Source organism: Pelophylax lessonae, assembly GCF_965119305.1.
Source record: "Pelophylax lessonae genome assembly, chromosome: 3".
NCBI lineage: Eukaryota > Metazoa > Chordata > Amphibia > Anura > Ranidae > Pelophylax > Pelophylax lessonae.
In genome coordinates this window covers 531,674,174-531,695,733 of record NC_138770.1, presented here as the reverse complement: position 1 = coordinate 531,695,733, position 21,560 = coordinate 531,674,174, and the positions used below count along the sequence as shown (strand labels likewise).

The 21,560-nt window shown below is 48.6% G+C and overlaps 1 protein-coding gene across 1 annotated transcript in view; it reads right to left on the bottom strand.

The window, feature by feature from the left end:
• AHCTF1 (AT-hook containing transcription factor 1) overlaps positions 1-21,560 on the bottom strand; it is a 310,501-nt gene that overhangs the window by 11,572 nt on the left and 277,369 nt on the right. The window contains exons 34-35 of the mRNA XM_082252084.1: positions 13,257-13,390; positions 13,042-13,151 (exon numbers count right to left, since the gene is read on the bottom strand). Of these exons, the coding sequence (XP_082108210.1) occupies positions 13,042-13,151; positions 13,257-13,390 (244 nt within the window). The remainder of the gene's footprint in view (positions 1-13,041; positions 13,152-13,256; positions 13,391-21,560) is intronic.

Sequence of the window (21,560 nt, the reverse complement as noted above, 5' to 3'; positions counted from 1 at the left end):
GGATCCACCACAGAAGAGCCAATCTGGTCTGGCGACTCAAGGACACCTCCAGATCCAAGGACTGAGGAAGTCTGTCCCACCTGGCCAGGATCTCCGTCTGGAGAGCCCGCGTGTGGAACTGGGCAAAGGGAATCGCCTCGAAGGCCGACACCATCAACCCCAGGCCCCGCATGCAGGTCCTGAGTGACGAGGACGGATTGTCCCTGAGGGACCTGAGTTCGTCCCGCAAAGTCCGGAGCTCGTCCTCCGGCAAGAACACCTTTGCCTGAGCAGAGTCCAGAACCATTCCCAGATAGGGAAGGCGAAGCGACGGAGACAACGCCGATTTCTGAACGTTGATGGTCCATCCGAACTCCTGAAGCGTCTGTACCGTAATGGACAGGTCGCGCACAAGGTCCTGGCTGGCCCTCGATCTCAGAAGCAGATCGTCCAGGTACCCCAGGACCGCAATGCCCTGAGCCCGTAACAGGCCCAGAACCGGTGCCAACACCTTGGTGAAGATCCTTGGAGCCGAAGCGAGACCGAAAGGTAACGCCACAAAACTGGTAGTGGTCCTCTGCGATTGCAAACCGAAGGTACCGCTGATGATCCTGGAAAATGGGGATGTGCAGATACGCATCCTTCAGATCTATCGAAGCCAGGAATTCTCCCGGACTCAAGGAGGCCACAACCGAACGGAGAGACTCCATTCGAAACTTTCGAACACGCACGAAGCGGTTCAGCGCTTTTAGGTCCAGAATAGGACGCACTTTGCCCTCCTTCCTGGGCACAGTGAACAGATTCGAATAAAACCCCTGAAACCTGTCCCGGTGAGGCACCGGTACAATCACTCCCTGAGCAAGCAGGTCCTGCACCGCCTGATGCAAATTCTGCAGACGCCCCGGAAGCAGATGAAGATTGGAGGGAAAGAATCTGTCCGCCGGCCTGGAAAGGAATTCGATGTTGTAACCTGATCGAACGATTTCCTGGACCCACCTGTCTGATACCCGGAGCAGCCAAGGTTGAAGGAAACCGCGCAAACGTCCCCCCACCCCTGAAATGGGTGAGGGCGCCCCTTCAGGCAGAGGCGGATTGTGTTGTCGGTCTTCTGCTTACCCGCCCAGGGCTTCTTCTGGTTGCTCTGGGCCTTGAAGGGCTTGCCCTTGGATTGGTTCCGAAAGGCACGAAAGGACCCCAGAGTGGATCTAGGCGCAGAACCCCGCTTGCCTCGGAAGGACCTGTTCTTCGGGTTCTGGGGTAGCATAGTGCTCTTGCCCCCCGCGACGCCTTTCACCAGGGTATCCAACGCCTCGCCAAAAAGGCGAGAGCCAGCATAGGGAAAATCAGCAACTGTTTTCCGTGAGGACTGGTCGGCCGACCAGCTCTTCAGCCATATCAGTAGCCGGTTAAGCACCGCGACACTCGAGAGGCGAGCCACCAAGGGGGCCTCATTTAAGGCTGCATCACACAAATACATGACTCCTTGGTGGATCTGGTCCACCATTTCCAGTCGGGCAGGCGGCACGTCGTCAGACACTAGGTTGTTTCTAAACACCTTCTTGATCCAATCAGCCACCGCCTGAGCCACCATAACGGACGCGAAAACGGGTTTGAGTAACGAACCCGCCACCGTATAGGAATGGCGGGCTAGAGACTCCAACCGCCGGTCCGTGGGATCCCGGAAAACCGGAGTATCCTCAGTAGGAACCAAGGTAGCCTTGTTCAGTACAGCCACAGTGTGATCTACCTGTGGAGGCACACACCATCGCGATTCCGTAGCCGGCGCAAAAGGATAAAGCAATTTGAACCGACTAGGCACCACGAATGGACGTTTTAACGTGCGCCACATTTCATTGACAGTGTAATGAAATTCAGCTGGGCAGGGAAAAACCTGCGCAGACTTGCGTGTCCTGTGCGTCCCAAAGGAGGACACCATGCCCGGAGGATTGGGCTCATCCACCAAATGCAAGGTTTCTTTTACAGAAACAAACAACTCATCCATGGTCGCCCGTTCTTCAGGTGACCCTGGGGAGGATGTGTCAACACCCTCCACTTCAGCCTCCCCCTCAGACCCCAGGGGGGTCTAAGGATGAGCGGGACCCTGAAAAGGGCACGGTCGCAGCAGCAGCCATATCCCCATTTGAATCAGAAGAGAGAGACAGCCCGGGCCGTTTTCTCGCAGCCCGTTCAGACATCAGCAATTCCATATTTGCCACTAAAGTCGCAACTACAGCAGCTAAATCAGGTCGCAGCGGAGCCACAGGAGAACTGGGGCCCCCCCCCACTAAAGCTGGAGGAAAGTTGCTTTCCTGAGAATCCATGGCTGAAGAAAAAATTACAGTGCAAAAATGATGTACTGTCCCCTTAAATAGCGCTGCGGAGTGCGCAGCCCACCGCTACTGTCACAGCTATGAAGACCCCCAAAAGGAGAAAGAAACTGAGCCAGAAGCAGTATGCAGAAGAAGACAGAGATGCAGTGCAGAGCCCGCAGATCGTTGCTACCTGTGTCCTTTGCTGCCTGAGAGGAAAAGGAAATGCTGCTGGAAGGGGCTGGCTATAAGCCAGACCTAAGGGAAAATGGCTGCCCATAGGAAATCCATTGGAGGCTTCACTAAGATGGCCGCCGACATGCGGCCGAACCGATCGTTCTACAGCCCACAAAATGGCGGCGGAGGGCGCCAAAACGATCTGTACACTCGCCCCAGAGGGGCCATATCCATGTGCAGTAAAAAACATGGCGGACCGCGCGAACATACCCCCGCAGTGGTCGCCGCACAACATGCACGTCTGCACCCCCAACATGCACCTAAGGTGACACAGGGACAGGGACCCCCAGCAAAAAACATACAATTTGCACAAAATGAACCCCGCAGGGATTGCACAGGGAGTCACACAGGCACAGACATGGGGACACACAGCAACACAGACTGCCACCCCAGACAGAGGCCCCACACAGAAAAGTACTTACCTGTACCCGATGGCGTGGGGGAGCCTCTATGCACGGATAAACCTCTGTCCTCTCCTGACAGGGAGTGCCGTGAGCCAGGGACATGAAGCTGCTGCAGCGCAGACGAGTCCTGTGAGGTAGCCACCTCACGGCTGCATCCCTGCAGCGAACAGGGATGGGTCGTTCATAATGCCAGGGCGAACCATAGCTGAACGCTCGATGGCGGGCTGGGGGTCCATCTGACCCTCTGTGCCCTGGAGAACCAGGGCGGCCAGTCCGAATCCCAGCACCGCATGATCCATCTTCATCCGAAGAATAACTAACTCTAAAGCTGACAAAATAAACAGCTAGTAAAGTGAGAAAAAAAAAAACTGAAATTTTCCAAAGAAAATCAAATGAAAGATATAGGAAGGCTGAGACTGAAGCCCCAGCACAAGGGAGCCTGACTATTCCTGAAAGCTAGGCAAACTAAAACTGAGTTGGGAGTGGTGATGCAGGGGGGGTATTGACCAGATGGGACAGCCCCCGTGGGTGTGTACATGCTAATGCCTTTTGACTAAGTCTATATGCCTAGCTATTCCTACGGATAGGTGGACAATACCCAATTCTGATGACTTAGAGGAGGAGGCGACTGTCGGAGGACGTAAGAGAAATTAGCATATTGTGATAAAGTTCATTATTTTCTGTAATGTGTTGATAAACATTAGACTTTCATATATTTTAGATTCATTACACACAACTGAAGTAGTGCAAGCCTTTTATTGTTTTAATATTGATGATTTTGGCATACAGCTCATGAAAAACCAAAATTCCTATCAAAAAATTTGCATATTTCATCTGACCAATAAAAAAAAATTGTTTTTAATACAAAAAAAAGTCAACCTTCAAATAATTATGTTCAGTTATGCACTCAATACTTGGTCAGGAATCCTTTTGCAGAAATGACTGCTTCAATGCGGCGTGGCATGGAGGCAATCAGCCTGTGGCACTGCTGAGGTGTTATGGAGGCCCAGGATGCTTCGATAGCGGCCTTGAGCTCATCCAGAGTGTTGGGTCTTGCGTCTCTCAACTTTCTCTTCACAACATCCCACAGATTCTCTATGGGGTTCAGGTAAGGAGAGTTGGCAGGCCAATTGAGCACAGTAATACCATGGTCAGTAAACCATTTACCAGTGGTTTTGGCACTGTGAGCAGGTGCCAGGTCGTGCTGAAAAATTAAATCTTCATCTCAAAGCTTTTCAGCAGATGGAAGCATGGAAGCTCCAAAATCTCCTGATAGCTAGCTGCATTGACCCTGCCCTTGATAAAACACAGTGGACCAACACCAGCAGCTGACATGGCACCCCAGACTATCACTGACTGTGGGTACTTGACACTGGACTTCAGGCATTTTGGCATTTCCCTCTCCCCAGTCTTCCTCCAGACTCTGGCACCTTGATTTCCGAATGACATGCAAAATTTGCTTTCATCCGAAAAAAGTACTTTGGACCACTGAGCAACAGTCCAGTGCTGCTTCTCTGTAGCCCAGGTCAGGCGCTTCTGCCGCTGTTTCTGGTTCAAAAGTGGCTTGACTTGGGGAATGCGGCACCTGTAGCCCATTTCCTGCACACGCCTGTACACGGTGGCTCTAGATGTTTCTACTCCAGACTCAGTCACCTGCTTTTGCAGGTCCCCCAAGGTCCTTCTCCACAATCTTCCTCAGGGTCCGGCCACCTCTTCTCGTTGTGCAGCGTTTTCTGCCACACTTTTGCCTTAAAACAGACTTCCCACTGAGGTGCCTTGATACAGCACTCTGGGAACAGCCTATTCATTCAGAAATTTCTGTGTCTTACCCTCTTGCTTGAGGGTGTCAATGATGGCCTTCTGGACAGCAGTCAGGTCGGCAGTCTTACCCATGATTGCGGTTTTGAGTAATGAACCAGGCTGGGAGTTTTTAAAAGCCTCAGGAATCTTTTGCAGGTGTTTAGAGTTAATTAGTTGATTCAGATGATTAGGTTAATGGCTCGTTTAGAGAACCTTTTCATGATATGCTAATTTTTTGAGATAGGAATTTTGGTTTTTCATGAGCTGTATGCCAAAATCATCAATATTAAAACAATAAAAGGCTTGCACTACTTCAGTTGTGTGTAATGAATCTAAAATATATGAAAGTCTAATTTTTATCAGTACATTACAGAAAATAATGAACTTTATCACAATATGCTAATTTTTTGAGAGGGACCTGTACTAAACAGTAACGTTAGCCCAATATTTTTGTATATTGTGAAAGATGATGTCGCCCCGATTAAATAAATACCTAACATGTTAAGGTTTAAAATTGCGCACACCAATGGAATGGCGACAACTACAGTACTTAAAAATCTCCATAGAGAACTGACACAGGAAGAAGAAAATTCACCCAGGAAGCAGATTAAAAAATTTTAAAACATAGCTCCAAAGACATGCTGGTAGGTTAATTGGATCCTGTATAGAATTGGCCCTACTATCTATGTATGAATGGGAGTTAGGGACCTTCGGTTGTAAGCTCCTTGAGGGCAGGGACTGATGTGAATGTGCAATGTATATGAAAAGTGCTGCGTAAATTGACAGCGCTATACAAGAACCTGAAATAATAGCAATAAATGATGAAACAGATGATGATTTTTTCCTATTGGCTAATAAAAAAATACCAAAGCTCAAAAACGCCTGCAAAACACCAAATACAAACACGCAAAAATGCGGTAAAAAACGCGCTACGCTCAAGTGTGAATGCAGCCTCATAGCTGCTGTAACTGGCCAATGTTGCTGATGTAAGCCTTATGGCAGTGGCAGCGAAAGGAATAAAGCAAAGACTTCCTAAGAGAAATAACTGGATTTTTGTGTTACAGTAAAAGCCTTTTCTCTGAAGATCATTAACCACTTCCATACCGCGTCATGTAAAATGACGTCGGCAAAGTGGTTGTGAGGATCCGAGCCGCCGTCATATGACGTCGCCCGGATCTCCCCTCTACTGCGCGCAGAGCAGCGATCGGGGACGAGGCTCGTCCCTCGGACAGAGTCGATCTCCGATCTAGGTAAAGAGCCAATGAAATTGGCTCTTTACCACGTGACCGGCTGTGTCCAATCACAGCAGGTCACAAATGTCAACAGAGAACACGGTAACTAGCTGTCACCGTGTTCTACTCCTCACACACTGATCCTGTGTGAGGAAGAGAGTGTGGTAACAGCTAGTTACCAATCATAGTGCACCCCAAACACACTGATTGCCCCCCCCCCCCCCAATAAAGAGCACCTGTCGCTAGCCCATCAAAGTACCCGAGTACCTGTCACCAGCCCTTCAGGTACTCGGGTACTCTGATGACAGGTACTCGGGTACTCTGATGACAGGTACTCGGGTACTCTGATGACAGGTACTCGGGTACTCTGAGTACCTGTCAACGGAGTACCCGTCATCAGAGTACCTGAGTACCTGTCACCTACCCATCAGAGTACCCGAGTACCTTCCACCTGCTCATCAGAGTACCTGACGCCTGAAGTACCCGAGTACTTGCCGCCTGCTCATCAGTACCCATCACTACCCATCAGTACTGATCATCAGTACCCATCAGTACAGTATCACCTATAAGTATCAGTACTACTCATCAGTACTTATCACCTGCCTGTCACCTGCCCATTAGAGTATCCGAGTACCTGTCACCTGCCTATCGGAGTACTCGAGTACCTGCCACTTGCTCATCAGTACCAGAGTACCTGTCACCTGCCCAACAAAGTACCCGAGTACCTATCACCCAGATAGCTGCCATAACCCTGGTATTTTTTTAAATGGTGGACGGTTGGCTTTCCGATAAGGGTGGTCCCAGCGGCGGATTCGCCGTGGGATCACCCTTCCAGGATGGCGGAAGAGGCGACCCCCCCCCCTCCCGCCACGTTCCGGTCCTTTTCCCCGCTTACCGGACCCGCCGGCAGCGGGGAAAACGATCCGGTCCCAGATCCTCACAGACAGGATGTCAAGTGAGGGCAAGCTTGCCCTCACTTGACTCTATGGTCTTGGAGGACCGGAGCTACGGAAAATGTTGTTGCCTAGCAACCGGTTTAAAGGTCCTTTTTTTTTTTTTTCATTTTATATAATAATCTTTTTTTTTTTTTCTATCTTTTAGTGTACTTGTGAGATCTGAGGACTTTTTGACCCCAGATCTCACAAAAAAGGAGGTCCTGTCGTGCCTATTTCTATTAAGAGGAATGTTTACATTCCTTTTAATAGAAATAAAAATGATCAATTTTTTTTTTTTTTTAAACGGTGTAAAAATAAAAAAATAATAAATAAAATAAATAGTAAAAAAAAAAATTAAAGCGCCCTGAGCTCGCGCACAGAAGCGAACGCATACAGAAACCCCGCCCACATATGTAAACGGTGTTCAAACAACACATGTGAGGTATCGCCGCGATCGTTAGAGCAAGGGGAATAATTTGAGCCCTAGACCTCCTCTGTAACTCAAAGATAGCAACCTGTAGAAATTTTTAAATTGTCGCCTATGGGGATTTTTAAGTACCAAAGTTTGACGCCATTCCGTGAGCAATTTTGAAACATGACATGTTGGGTATCTATTTACTCGGCGTAACATTATCTTTCACATTATGGAAAAAAATTGGGCTAACTTTACTGGTTTCTTATTTTTTAATTAAAAAAAGTGAATTTTTTCCAAAAAAAATTGCGTTTGGAAGACCGCTGCGCAAATACGGTGTGATAAAAAATATTGCAATAATCTCCATTTTATTCTCTAGGGTCTCTGCTAAAAAAAAATATATAATGTTTTGGGGTTCTAAGCAGTTTTCTAGCAAAACAACTGATTTTAGCTTGTAAACACCAAATGTCAAAAATAGGCCTAGGCAAGTGGCTAGGATGCATGATGGTGCGCCTTGGATGTTGGGCCCCTCTATATGGCTAGGCTGTGAAAAAGTCTCACACATGTGGTATTGCCATACTCAGGAGGAGTGGCAGAATGTATTTTGGGGTGTCATTTTTGCTGTGTACATGCTATGTGTTCGGAATATCCTATAAATTGACAACATTGTGTAAAAAAAAGTTTTCATTTTTTTCCCACATTTTCCAAAAACCTGTGGAAAAAAATGATATGTTCAAACTACCCATAATGCCTCATAGAATATACGTTGGAGTGTTTGCTTTCCAAAATGGGGTCGTTTGCTTTCCAAAATGGGGTCATTTTGTGGACTTTTCCATTGTATTGGTGCTCTAGGGCCTTGAAAAGTGTGATAGGTAGTAAGAAAGTTTTATGTGTATTTATGCTCCTAGAACGCCTGAAGGTGCTTCTTGGATGTGGAGTCTTTTTGTGGCCAGGCTGTGTAAAAGTCTCACACATGTGGTATCGCCATACTCTGAAGGAGTAGCAGAATGTATTTTTGGGTGTAATTTTTGCTGTGTACATGCTATGTGTTAGAAATAGCTTATAAATTGACAACTTTGTGGGAAAAAAAAGAAAAAAATGTTTTTTCTTCATTTTCCCAAGAATTGTGGGAAAAAATTACAACTTCAAAAAACCCACCATGCCTCTTACTAAATACCTTGGACTGTCTACTTTACAAAAAGGGGTCATTTGGGCGGTATTTGTACTGTCCTGACATTTCAGGGCCTCAAGAAAGGAGATAGGCCGTCAGTACATCTGGTGTGATCAATTTTCAGTAATTGGTACCAAAGCTTCTAGACTCAATAACTTTCACACAGACTGAATATGCACTAATTTGGCTTAATTTTACCAGAGACATGTAGCAGTATACATTTTGGCCCAAATGTATGAAGAAAAAATAAATTTTTTGCAAAATTTTATAATTGAAACTAAAAAAAAGTTTTTTTTTCAAAATTTTTGCTCTTTTTTTGCATATATCACGAAAAAAAAAAACCCCAGTTGTGATCAAATACCACCAAAAGAAAGCTCTATTTGTGTGAAAAAAATGATAAAAATTTTGTTTGGTTACAGTGTAGCATGACTGAGCAATTGTCATTCAAAGTGTGAGAGTGCTGAAAGCTGAAAATTGGTCTGGGCAGGAAGGGTGTCTAACTGCTCTGTATGGAAGTGGTTAACAGATTCAGCTCCAGATAATTCTTGACCATTGGGTTATGCTGCCCCCTACAGGAGAACACCACTAGGCAGGAAAAAAGCTTTACCATGCCTATGGGGCAGTCCCTGCATACACCCACACACTCTGCTGTAAGCCTCAGTTTCATTGCAAGCAGTGTTTAGAGGAAAAACCCAAACCCACTCAAGATAGAGGGGTGGGTGCTGCATCTGTCAAACTTCAGAGAAAAGGATTTTACGGCAAGACAAAAATCCAGTTTGATCGTTCATTGACAGACGCAGCTCCAGATAATTCTTGACCATTGGGATGTCCAAAAGCAGAGTTTGCATGAGGGGTGGGAAAACGCAGAAAAAACGTAATTCCAAACAGGGCTAACAAACTTTAGCCAACCAGTGAATATGGAGCTCAATCAGGAACTGGAGCTTACTTGAAAATATACACCCTCAAAGAGACAAAGTCTCTTTTAAACAGCAGCCTACAAAGCCTTGCAGCCAAAAGAGGCATCCGAGGATGCCAACACATCAACTTTATAAAATTTTGCAAACGTATGCACAGACGACCAAGTTGCCGCCTTGCAAACTTGTAACACTGACGCTTGATGGCAAAAAGTCCAAGAAGCCTTAGCACCCTAGTAGAATGCACCTTCACAGGGAAAGGTGGAACCTGACCCTTCAGTGAATAAGCCTGTACCACCGTCTGCATGATCCATCTGGATATGGTCACAGCAGACGCAGCCAATCCTTTGCGAGATCCTTCTGTAAGGACAAAGAAAGAATCTGATTTCCTGAAGGATTCAGTAGCCGCCAGGTAAACACTAATTGCCTGAAGCACATCCAGAGAATACAACGCAGTTTCCTTCGGATGCTTGGGTTTAGGACAAAGAAGGCAGCACAATGTCTTAATTCAAATGGAAATCAGAAACCACCTTGGGGAGGAACGACTGACCAGGTCAAAGCACCACTATCTCTGTGGATCACCAAACAGGGCGAACGACAGGAGAGCGCCGCCAATTCGGACACTGAGTAGAAGTAATAGCTACCAGAAAGGCTACCTTCTGAGCTAAGGCAAGCAGATAAATATCCCTAATGTTCTCAAAAGGAGGCTTTTGAAGAACAGACAATGCCAGATTCAGATCCCACAGAAGTAACAGGGATCGCCTCGGAGAGGCCACATGACGGACCCCTTAGAGAAAAGTGTGAATCAGGGCATGCGAGGCTAACGAGCATTGAAAAAATAGCCATAACCGACACTTGGCCCTTAAAGCGGTTGTATCCTCAAAAAAAAAAAAAAAAACCAACAAAAAAAACAAACGCAAACAAACCCTGCAGGACAAAGGCATAATGAGCTAGTATGCATCGCATACTAGCTCATTATGAAATACTTACCTTAGAAAGAAGCCCAGACACCGCTGAGGCAGCGGACATCTTCCCTCTGCGTATTTTCCGGGTTCGGGGGCTCCGGCGCTGTGAGTGGCCGGAGCCGCAATGACGTCACTGCGCGCGGGAGTTGATTTTCCTGCAAGGAGCCGGCATGGAGCTCTGAAAGGTCCTTCTGTACCCACACAAAGCGGTTCAGAGCTTTTAGATCCAGGATAGGACGCACTTTGCCGCCCTTTCTTGGGTACCCTGAACAGGTTTAACTAAAACCCCTGAAACCTTTCCCGAGAGGGAACTGGCACAATCACGCCCTGCGACAGCAGATCTTGCACCGCCTCTCGTAGATCCTTTCACCGATCCGGAGATGGGCGAAGATTGGACTGGAAAAACCTGTCCTCCGGCTGGAACCTGAATTCGATCTTGTAACCCGATCAAATCAGTTCGTGAACCCATTTGTCCTGAATCAAGGCAGTCCATGGTTCTTAAAAGAAGCGCAGGCGTCCCCCCCCACCCCAGAAATGGGTGAGGGCGCCCCTTCATGCAGAAGAAGATTTATCTGCAGATCCGGATTGGCCTGTTTTAGGCTTACCAGACCACATCTTCTTGGAACCCCCAGAAGACCTGAATGGCTTAGCTCCTTTCTCCTGCGGGGGCATGAAAGGGCCGCCTATGAACAGTAAATGAAGGCCCCCGCCTATGACGTGAAGCCTTACCTTTAGAAGATTGGGGAAGGAGAGTACTCTTCCCACCCATCATAAGGCCTTTGATCAGCTCATCCAGGGATGAACGAAACAACCTGTCCCCCTGTAAAAGGAAGGTCAGCAAGAGCCTTTTTGGAAGCCTGGTCAGTAAAACAGCATTTTAACCACACCATGCGTCTAATGGCGATCCCCACCGCAGACACAGGCTACCAGTGGAGCCACATCCAGCGAAGCATTGCATATATACAGAAGTGCTTGGGCCATCTGATCCACATGCGCTATTGGGCCCAAAGGAAGCTGCTCCGTTTCCAAGTCGCTTTTCAGCAACTTAGCCCATTCCGTAAGTCTGACGCCAGAGTGATCACAAAGACCAGTTTCAGTAAGGAACCCGCTATCACATGTAAATAGCGGGACAGACTCAATTCGTCTATCCACAGGGTCGGTCAATACTGGGGAATCCTCCCAACGGAACCACAGTAGACATGTTTAGTCTAGAAACCGGGTGGTCCACTTTAGGTGGTACTGTCCACCGAGTGGATACCACGTCCGCAAAGGGGTAGCGTCTTTTAAAATGCTTAGGCACCACTAACTTTTGTTTGATGTGCCCCCACTGTTCATTGCCAATGTTGTCAAAAAGTTCTGGACAGGTAAAAACCTTTCCTGATTTCTGGTATTTGCAGGTGCCAAAAGACACCTGCGTCCCTAAAGCTGTAGAATCATCCGCCATTTTTAAAGTTTCCCGCACAGACACTATAAGTGCCTCCACAAGTGCGTTTTCCCGCATGGCTGCGGACAAGGATACATCCACCTCGCCCTCGTTATGCGAGGATATCAAAGAGGCAGGGGACGGCATAGGGCGCTGTCTGCTAGTGGCGTTATTTTTAAAAACTAAAACCACTTTTGACACCAGGCTTTCTAAAACTGCTGTAAAAGCAGACAGGGGCAGCGACCTGGAGGGTTCCGCAACCGCACTGTGGGGGTCTGTGGGTGAGATTTTGTCCTGGGACTCCATTTTCACTAAATACAAAAAATGTGCAGTATCGCTTTAAGAGCCTGCAATTGCCATCCACATCACTGCACCAGTGGTACTAAAAGTTCCAGCCCAGCACAACCTGCAACAGAGAAGGAGCCCCCACCAGGACAACCCCCCTGCAGAACCGCCGCAGCGCCCCCCCCCCGTGATAGCAACCTGCTTGGGGGGGGCTGGTAGTACAGAGGCCAGGGGAGCCAAGGGATACCCGAGGGTCCGACGTTTCCAGGGAGGGGCCCGAGACCGCCAGAGAAATGGGGGGGGGACACACACCATACCAACGGCATCAGACGGGCACTGCTCCAGACAGACTCTCTGCCTACCTGGGGTCGGGGGGTGTTGACAGCCAAGGGGTACACTGCCACTCAGGGCCCCACAGGTCGCATGCGGGAAAGGTGTTTCACTCACAGGACAGCCCCCGTCCAGTGGGACTGTCGTGGCGAGGCCTAGTGCTGGACTATAACCTGCGCACGCTTGCTGGCCAGGCTGGAAGACCTTAAGGATCTAGAATAACCCCCCTGAAACGCAGCTGGCAATTGCTTGTAGTTCTCTCAGGAACATCTAACTAGAAAAAAGTCTCAACAGAAAAAAGATCCCAAAAAAGCTAAGACCAAGGTCTCAGCCAGGAACAAGGTCCTACTCCTAAACTAGGCAGAAACAAACTGAGGCTTATAGCAGAGTGTGTGGGTGTATGACTGCAGGGACGGCCCCATAGGCGTGGTAAAGCTTTTTCTGCCTAGTGTTCTACTCCTTTAGGGGCTAGCATAACCCAATGATCAAGAATTATCCGGAGCTGCGTCTGTCAATGAACGATGAGGACGATGGAATGAACGATGGATACCATTCCGAAGCTCTCTGATAATGTTAGTATTAGGCAGAGAATATGAATAGGTTAACGAAATCTGATAAATACCCAGGCCTTAAAAATGTACATACTTTTCCGCTTTGTTTCCTTTATGTTTAGGAGGTCTTCCCCTTGGTCGTTTTAATATTTGTTCTTCAGAAACCTTAGTTTCTCTGTCATTGGATTCTGAAATCTTTGAATCCTGTAAGATATAGATAGTCAAGCAAGTTGCAGGCAAGACTAACAAAGGGATAAAAATATACAATATCACAAAAAAAAAAAAAAAAAAAATGGAAACTTGGCTAACCTGTTCCTTCTCTGCTGCAATAGTAGAGTTTCTCGTTGTTCTTCTTGACCTCAGAGAAGGGGGGGAGAAGATGTACTGAGGAGCGACAGGGGGCTGTACAGACTCTGGAGAGATGGGTGGAGCCACAGGTTCAACTATAAAGGAAAAAAAAAAAGTTTTACAAAGCATACCCAAATGCATGCATACAATACTCCAAGTACAGGTTCCTTTCTTCTAAATACTGTTTTAGGTACCATGCGAGATATAGTGAGCATGCTGCTAATGAAGCCAGCAAAGTCTCATATTCCACCTTGCAAACATGAATGCAAATGTCAAGATAGCAAAGAAAAATCCCGTCATTTTTAGAAACAAGTGATTAGCCCTATTTCTATAGTCCTTTTCCATTCAAAGCAAAAATTAGAATTTTTGTAAGAACTTACCGTAAAATTATTTTCTCGGACTCCTCTGACAGTCGCCGCCCACTCATTCTGCACGTCTGGGTATTAGCCTTCTCCACAGGAGTAAGCTAGGCAGAAGATTTTGTTAGAAATAATCACAAAACCTTTGTATAGACACACCTACAGGGGGCTGTCCTTCTGGTCAATACCCCCAGCTAGCCTCATTCCCAATTCAGTTTGGTAGCAAGCAGTACAGAGATCCATGAACCCCAAAAGAGGGGCGGGGGCGGCGACTGTCAGAGGACTCCGAGAAAAGAATTGTACGGTAAGTTCTTACAAAAATTATATTTTCTCTTACGTCCTCTGACAGTCGCCGCCCACTCATTCATTCATTCTGCACGTCTACGTCCCAAAGCAGTGTAGATGTGAGGGGTGGGAAAACGCAACCGTCAAAGAGGCAACGCAGCACCCAGGTCAGGGAAAAGAATCTTTACTGACCCAAAAAAAAACTGGGCAACAAAAAAGCTCAACCGGAGCGAACCCAGGAAAAACAAACAAGAAACCTCAACAGGAGGAGAAAGGTAAAAAACTAACCTGTCTACCCTAAGGCACTGCCGCACTCAAAACTTTGCGGCCAAAGGAGGCATCTGCTGATGCCAATACATCAAGTTTGTAAAATTTTGTAAAAGTATGCACGGACGACCAAGTCGCCGCTTTGCACACCTGAGTCACCGACGCCTGATGGCGGAAGGCCCAAGACGCACTAATCGCTCTGGTAGAGTGCGCTGTGACAGGGAAAGGCGGAACCTGATCCCTAATCGAATAGGCCTGCACAATCATCTGTCTGATCCATTTAGAAATGGTTGCCGCAGACGCAGCCATATCCTTCCGAGTTCCCTCAGGAAGGACAAAAAGACAATCAGACTTCCTGAAGGATTCAGTAGACAGGTAGACCCTGATTGCCCGGACCACATCCAAGGAATGCAAGGCAAACTCCTTAGGATGCTTAGGCTTTGCATACGGTGAAGGCAAGACAATGTCCTCATTGAGGTGGAAGTCTGAAACCACCTTCGGAAGGAAGGACTGATGAGGTCGCAAGACCACTTTATCCATATGAACAACCAGATAGGGGGAGTGGCAAGACAGGGCTGCCAACTCCGACACTGCAAGCAGATGTGATCGCCAATAGAAAGGCAACTTTCCGTTACAACACAAGCAGAGGAATCTCTCGGATGTTCTCAAAGGGAGGATGTTGCAAAACGGACAGGACCAAATTCAGGTCCCAAGGGGGCAAAGGTGCCCTCCTAGGGGGAGCCAGATGGCGCACCCCTTGAATAAAGATGCGGATCAAGGAATTTGACGCCAGGGGACGCTGAAACAGAACGGCCAGTGCAGACAACTGGCCTTTAATCGTGGTCAGCGCAAGACGCTGATCCACACCAGATTGCAGGAAAGCCAACACCCTCGCTACCGAAAAGGAGTGGGGATGGAACCCCTGCAACTCACACCAGGCGAAATAAGCCTTCCAGGTACGATAAAAAATCTTACCAGAGGATGCCTTCCTGGCCTTGAGTAAGGTAAGAATGACCGCCGACGAGAGACCCGTCTCTCAAGACTTGGCTTTCAACAGCCACGCCGTCAAAGCCAGTGACTGTAAAGCAGGATGGAAGATTGGCCCTTGAGACAGAAGATTGTCTCTTAGAGGGAGCCGCCAGGGAGGCTCGACGACCAGTTGCATGATTTTCGCGTACCAAAACCGGCACGGGCAGTCTGGGGCCACCAGAATCACCACCTTGTTGTTGAGACGAGACGTGAACAGATCCACGCCCGGGGATCCCCACTGCGCACACAGCATCTGAAACACCTCCGGGTGAAGGGACCATTCCCCTTGGTCCAGGGTCTGGCGACTCAGATAGTCCGCCTGACAGTTTTCCACACCTGGAATGTGAACTGCCGAAATCGCCGGGTCCTGCGTCTCGGCCCAGGACAGAATCTCAGCCACTTCCTTGGCCGTCCGGGCACTCCTGGTGTCCCCTTGGCGATTAATGTAAGCCACCGCAGTTGCGTTGTCTGTTTGCACACGCACTGGGCAGCCCCGAAGACGATCCGACCAACAGAGCCTGATTGCCCGCAGTTCCAAGATATTTATCGGCAGGGAGGATTCCCCCTCTGACCAAGTGCCCTGGGCAGACAACTTGCCCAGAACTCCACCCCAGCCCGACAGGCTGGCATCCGTGGTGACCACGGTCCATAGTAACGGACGAATGGACTTGCCTTTCTTCATAGCCAGAGACTGGAGCCACCACAGGAGATCCGATCTGACTTGGGGGCTCAAAGAAATCCTCCTTTCCAAAGACTGAGGATGTCTGTCCCACCGGACCAGAATCTCCGCTTGAAGAGTGGAATCTCGTGTGAAACTGCAAATGGGATCGCCTCGAAAGCCGACACCATCAAGCCCAGGGACCGCATGCAGGTCTGAAGCAAGGAGAACTCGTTGTCCCTGAGGGACCTGACCTTGTCCTGCAGGATCCGAAGCTTGTCCTCCGGAAAAAAGACCTTCGCCTGGGTGGAGTCCAGAATCATTCCCAGGTAAGGGAGGCGAACAGAAGGAGACAAAGTCGACTTCTGAAAATTGATGGTCCACCTGAACTCCTGGAGCGTCTGAACCGTGATCAACAGATCGCGCAACAGAATGGCACTGGAGCTCGACATTAATAGGAGATCGTCCAGGTAACCGAGGATGGCAATCCCCTGTACCCACAACAAGGCTAGAACAGGAGCCAAAACTTTGGTAAAAACACTTGGAGCAGAAGCGAGGCCGAAAGGCAATGCCGCAAACTGATAGTGCTCCTCCGCTATTGTGAATCGGAGGTACCTCTGATGACCCTCGTAAATAGGGATGTGTAGATATGCATCCTTGAGGTCGATGGACGCCAGGAAATCCCCTGGGCTCAGGGATGCCACCACCAACTTGAGGGACTCCATTCGGAACTTCTGAACCCGCACAAAGCAGTTTAGAAACGTTAAGTCCAGAATCGGACGCACCTTGCCCTCCTTTCTGGGCACTGTGAACAGATTCAAGTAAAAACCCCGAAATCTGTCCCGCTGTGGAATCGGGACAGCCACCCCTTGGGCGAGGAGATCCTGGACCACCCGATGGAGATCTCGGAAACGATCAGAGGTTAAATGAAGATTTGAGGGAAAGAATCTGTCTGCTGGGCGTGATCGAAACTCCATCTTGTACCCTGACCGAATGAGTCCTTGAACCCACCTGTCCTGAATCTTGGCCAGCCAAGGTTTGGGAAAATAGCGCAGACGTCTCCCCACCCCTGAAATGGTTGAGGGCGCCCCTTCAGGTCGAAGCCGCTGTGCCAGAGTGGGCAGCTTTTGACTTGCCCGCCCAAGGCTTTTTCTGGCCACTAGAGGCCTTGAAGGACTTACCTTTGTCTTGTGCCTTGAAGGCACGAACCCCTGGTTAGGTTTAAAGGAGGGACCCCGCTTGCCGTGGAATGATTCTCCCCTGGACACCCGGGGCAACAGAGTGCTCTTGCCCCCCGTGATCCCCTTGACCAGTTCATCCAGAGAGTCCCCAAAAAGACGACTCCCTGCATAAGGGATGTCAGACACTGTCTTCTTGTCTTCTTGGAAGATTGGTCGGCCAACCAGCTTTTTTTTTTTTTTTTTTTTTTTTTAACCAAACGATGCGACGAATCGCAACTGCTGAAAGTCGTGCGACTAAAGGGGCCTCATCTAAGGCCACGTCACACAGGTATAAAACAGCCTGACCCATTTGATCCACCATCTCCAGAGCAGCAGGAGAGGTGGAGTCAGCAATCAGAGTGTGCTTAAGCGCCTTACCTTCAATCTCTTAAGCGCCTTGGCCCACTCCACAACAGCCTGAAAGACCATTACCGAAGCGAACACGGGTTTCAGCAAGGAACCCGCTACCAGATAGATGTGGTGGGAAAGTGTTTCTACCCGCCTATCCGCCGGGTCTTTAAACAACGGAGAATCCTCCGCGGGCATTAAAGTGGCTTTATTTAACCTGGACACAGTGTGGTCCACCTTAGGAGCCGCAGTCCAGCGAGAATCCCCTGGATCCGCAAAGGGATAACTGTACTGAAATCTCTTTGGCACCACAAAATTAAGTTTTAAATGGCGCCATTGTTCATTCACGGTTTCGTGAAACTCTGCAGGACAAGGAAAAACCTGACCCGATTTTTGGGCCTTGCGGGTCCCAAAGGAAGACCGCTTACCCGACAGGTGGGTCATCATCCAAATTTAAAGTGTCTTTAACAGAGCTAATAAGCACGGACACCGCAGCGTGGTCCCGTGCTGATCCGGAGGAGGAATCCTCCTCCACATCCGACTGAGACCCCTCAGGGGGTACGCTGTCCGTGGCAACCAAATCTGGCTCTGAATCAGAAGACAGAGGGCATAGGCCTTTTCTTAGGAGCCCGGTCAGACAACAAAAAATCCACTTTTGGCGCTAAAGTCGCAAGTGCAGCAGTAAGCGAGACTATAGCAGAGGATTTAGGAGTACCTGAACCCTCTACCAGATCTGGGGGGGAATTTGCTATTATGGAGTCCCAGGATAGCAATCTCAATTTTAATGACGCTGGCCCTTTAAATCGGCGATTCCCGCTGTCCCCACCGCAAATGCACCGCAGTGGAGAGCAAGTCCTGTGCTACAGGAAACTGCAAAAAAATGAATGCCAGCAGGAATGCAGGCCAGGAAATACAATAAAAGCCACCCACCCCCCCCCCACAGTGTGCTATACTTGCCCCACACTGCTGAACGATCTGATGATAAAGAAAGAGGAAGTGACCTCACGCCTCTAGTGGAAGAAACAGCCCTGAGCCACAAAAAAATGGTTGCCAATACAAGTCTATGGGAAAAGCTCTGGGAAAATGGCCGCTGTGTGCGGCCCCCACACAACATGTACTGTTCCCCAAATAGTTGCACAAGCACCTCAAGGACATAGGAGATCCCTGCAACCCCCCATACAGCGGTGAAACCGCCACAGCGCCCCCGCAGGGACCGGGAAGGGACACACAGGGACCGCACCAACAGACATGAGGGGGACATCCCAGAACCCATACCGAACTGCCATCCCCATAAAACAGAGGGCCCACATACACACCCCGACAGACAATGCCAGAGACAGAGGGGTAGCATGGTACTCACCGGTCCAGCGAAAACGTGGGTACTGCTCTGTGACAGGAAGCATCCCACCCTGAGTGGTGGTGCCGTCAGCCGAAGGGGACGCTAGCAACACGCGGGCGTACCGCAGTTGAGAGATCCTGGCGAAATTAGCAACTTCGCAGGCTCGACCCTGAGGACAGGGACATTGTCGTTTGCGAGGCCTGGGAGTACCAATAACCTGTTAACGCTCGATGGCAGGCTGGGATTCCGTAAGGCTCTAGAATAACCAGTGCGATTCCCAGCTCCGCAAACGCTGTAGTCTTCCGAAGTCCGACTAAGAGCAGGCACAAATAAAAAGCTATCTTTTAAAAGAAAAAAAAAAAACTTTTCTAGTGAGAAAACCTAAAAAGAAGAAAAAAGCTGAGACCGCAGCCCCAGCCAGGGTAAAGCCAGCCTACTCCTAAGCTAGGCAGCAGCAAACTGAATTGGGAATGAAGCTAGCTGGGGGTATTGACCAGAAGGGACAGCCCCCTGTAGGTGTGTCTATACAAAGTTTTTGTCAATATTCTAACAAAATCCTCTGCCTAGCTTACTCCTGTGGAGAAGGCCAATACCCAGACGTGCAGATTGTATAAGTGGGCAGCAACTGTCAGAGGACGTAAGAGAAATGGATTTTACGTTGAGTAAAAAATCCCATTTTCTCTTTCGTTCATTGACGGAGACAGCTCCTGATATTCTTGACCATTGGGACATCCCAAGTGGTGTCAAACATGAGGGGTGGGGTCTGCACGTGTTTGCTGGCTAGACTGGGGTGACTACTGGATCTAGATTATCCAACCCGTCGCCAAGTCCGGCAGTTGATTGTAGATCTTGCAGGAAAAAAACAGGAGAAAAAAAATCCAACAAAAAAGGAATAAAATTGGCAGGACCAGAAATACCAGCAAAGAACTACGTCCTCACTCTTGACTAGGCAGAAAAAAAAACACTGAGTACCTATAGCAGAGGAGGGGGGATTATACCTCTTGGGACTGCCTAGCGTCCTACTCCTGCAGGGGGTAGTATTACTCAATGGTCAAGATGAACAGAAGATGTGTCCGCCAATGAACAAGAGAAAATGCAGTGAATACCTGATTTCAGTATGATGCTCGGCGATCACGTGACCGGCCAGCTCTCTTCTCCAAATCTGAAAGCTGCAGGGGCCGGGGGCCAAGATTCCCCTGCTGATGTCACTCAGGAGGAGAGAGAGCTGGCCACATGATCGCTGAGCAGCACACTGAAATCCTGTATTCACAGCATTTTATTTTTTTAAAAACACAGAAACCGAGGAACACAGGCTTAGGAAACAGAGGATTATATAACACATTAACAGTTATTGCAGCAGGAGGAGGAGCAGGCGGGCCGTGACATGGAGCTGACAGGAAAGGGGGGGGGGGGGAGGACAGAGGAGGACACACAGGACAACAGAGCAGAGCTGCAGATGGAGGCACGTAAACTGACCCATCAGGGCTGGGGGGGGGGGGGTTGACCCGCCAGGTTTATTAGAGGATACAGGGGCCACATTACACAGCACAAGCAATGTGCTGTATAACATGCTTTAAAGCGGAGTTCCACCCTAAAAATTTACTTTCCACCATCCTCTAGCTTACACGAACCTGAAAAATAATTGGATAATTAAATTTTTTTGTTTCATTTACCATGTTTTTAATGAAAATATACTTACTTTCCTTCCTCTTCCTCCCTCTGAGGACACGGCCGCCAATGTCACTTCCTTCTTGCATTGACTCCTGGGAGATGAGCATCATCGATCCCAGGAATCAATGCGCCTGCACCAGCCCTGCTCATCACTTCCGGTGCAGGCGCGTCATTCCCTGCTGAACATCTTCAGGGCATGCCCAGAAGCTGTGCAGGGATGACGCGCCTGCATCGGAAGTGACGGGCAGGGCCGATGCAGGGCATTCTGGGACTCGGACGTCACCGAAGAGGACGCTCCGGCTTCAGCTGCCCACATCCGAGATGGCAGCGCAGGACAAGACATTTTCAAGGTAAGTATTTCTTCTAAAAAGGTAAGTGAAACGGGGGACAGTTCAGAGGCTATCGTTGCTTAAATGCACTAGCCCTGACTGTCCCGGGGGTATTTTTAGGTAATTTTTTTTTTGCCCGGAACTCCGCTTTAGGGGAACAGGATCAATTTCTTTATTTTGGGCAACAAGCACTTTAGGTTGCAAAAATTTGAAGTGAAACTAGGAGTACGGCACCTCCTTCAAAAAGGCCATGATCAGGCTCAAGGCCCTCAATGCATATACAAATTGAAGGCTGACCCTGGGAATGAAGGGCATGAGCAGAAGACAAGAGGGACAAAGGTTTGCCCTGGGGCAGGAAGACTTGGAAACGGAAGCATCAAATATACAGTTGAACTCAAAGTTTACATACCCTGGCAGAATTTATTTCTTGGCCATTTTTCAGAGAATATGAATGAGAACACAAACTTTTCTTTCACTCATGGTTAGTGATTGGCTGAAGCCATGATCAACTATGTTTACGCTTTTTAAATCATTATTACAACAGAAACTACCCAAATGACCCTGATTAAAAGTTTACATACCCAAGTTCTTAATACCGTGTATTGCCCCCTTTAACATCAATGACAGCTTGAAGTCTTGTGGTATTTGTGGATGGGGCTCTTCATCTTCTCAGATGGTAAATCTGCCCATTCTTCCTGGCAAAAAGCCTCCAGTTCCTGTAAATTCTGGGGCTGTCTTGCATGAACTGCACGTTTGAGAT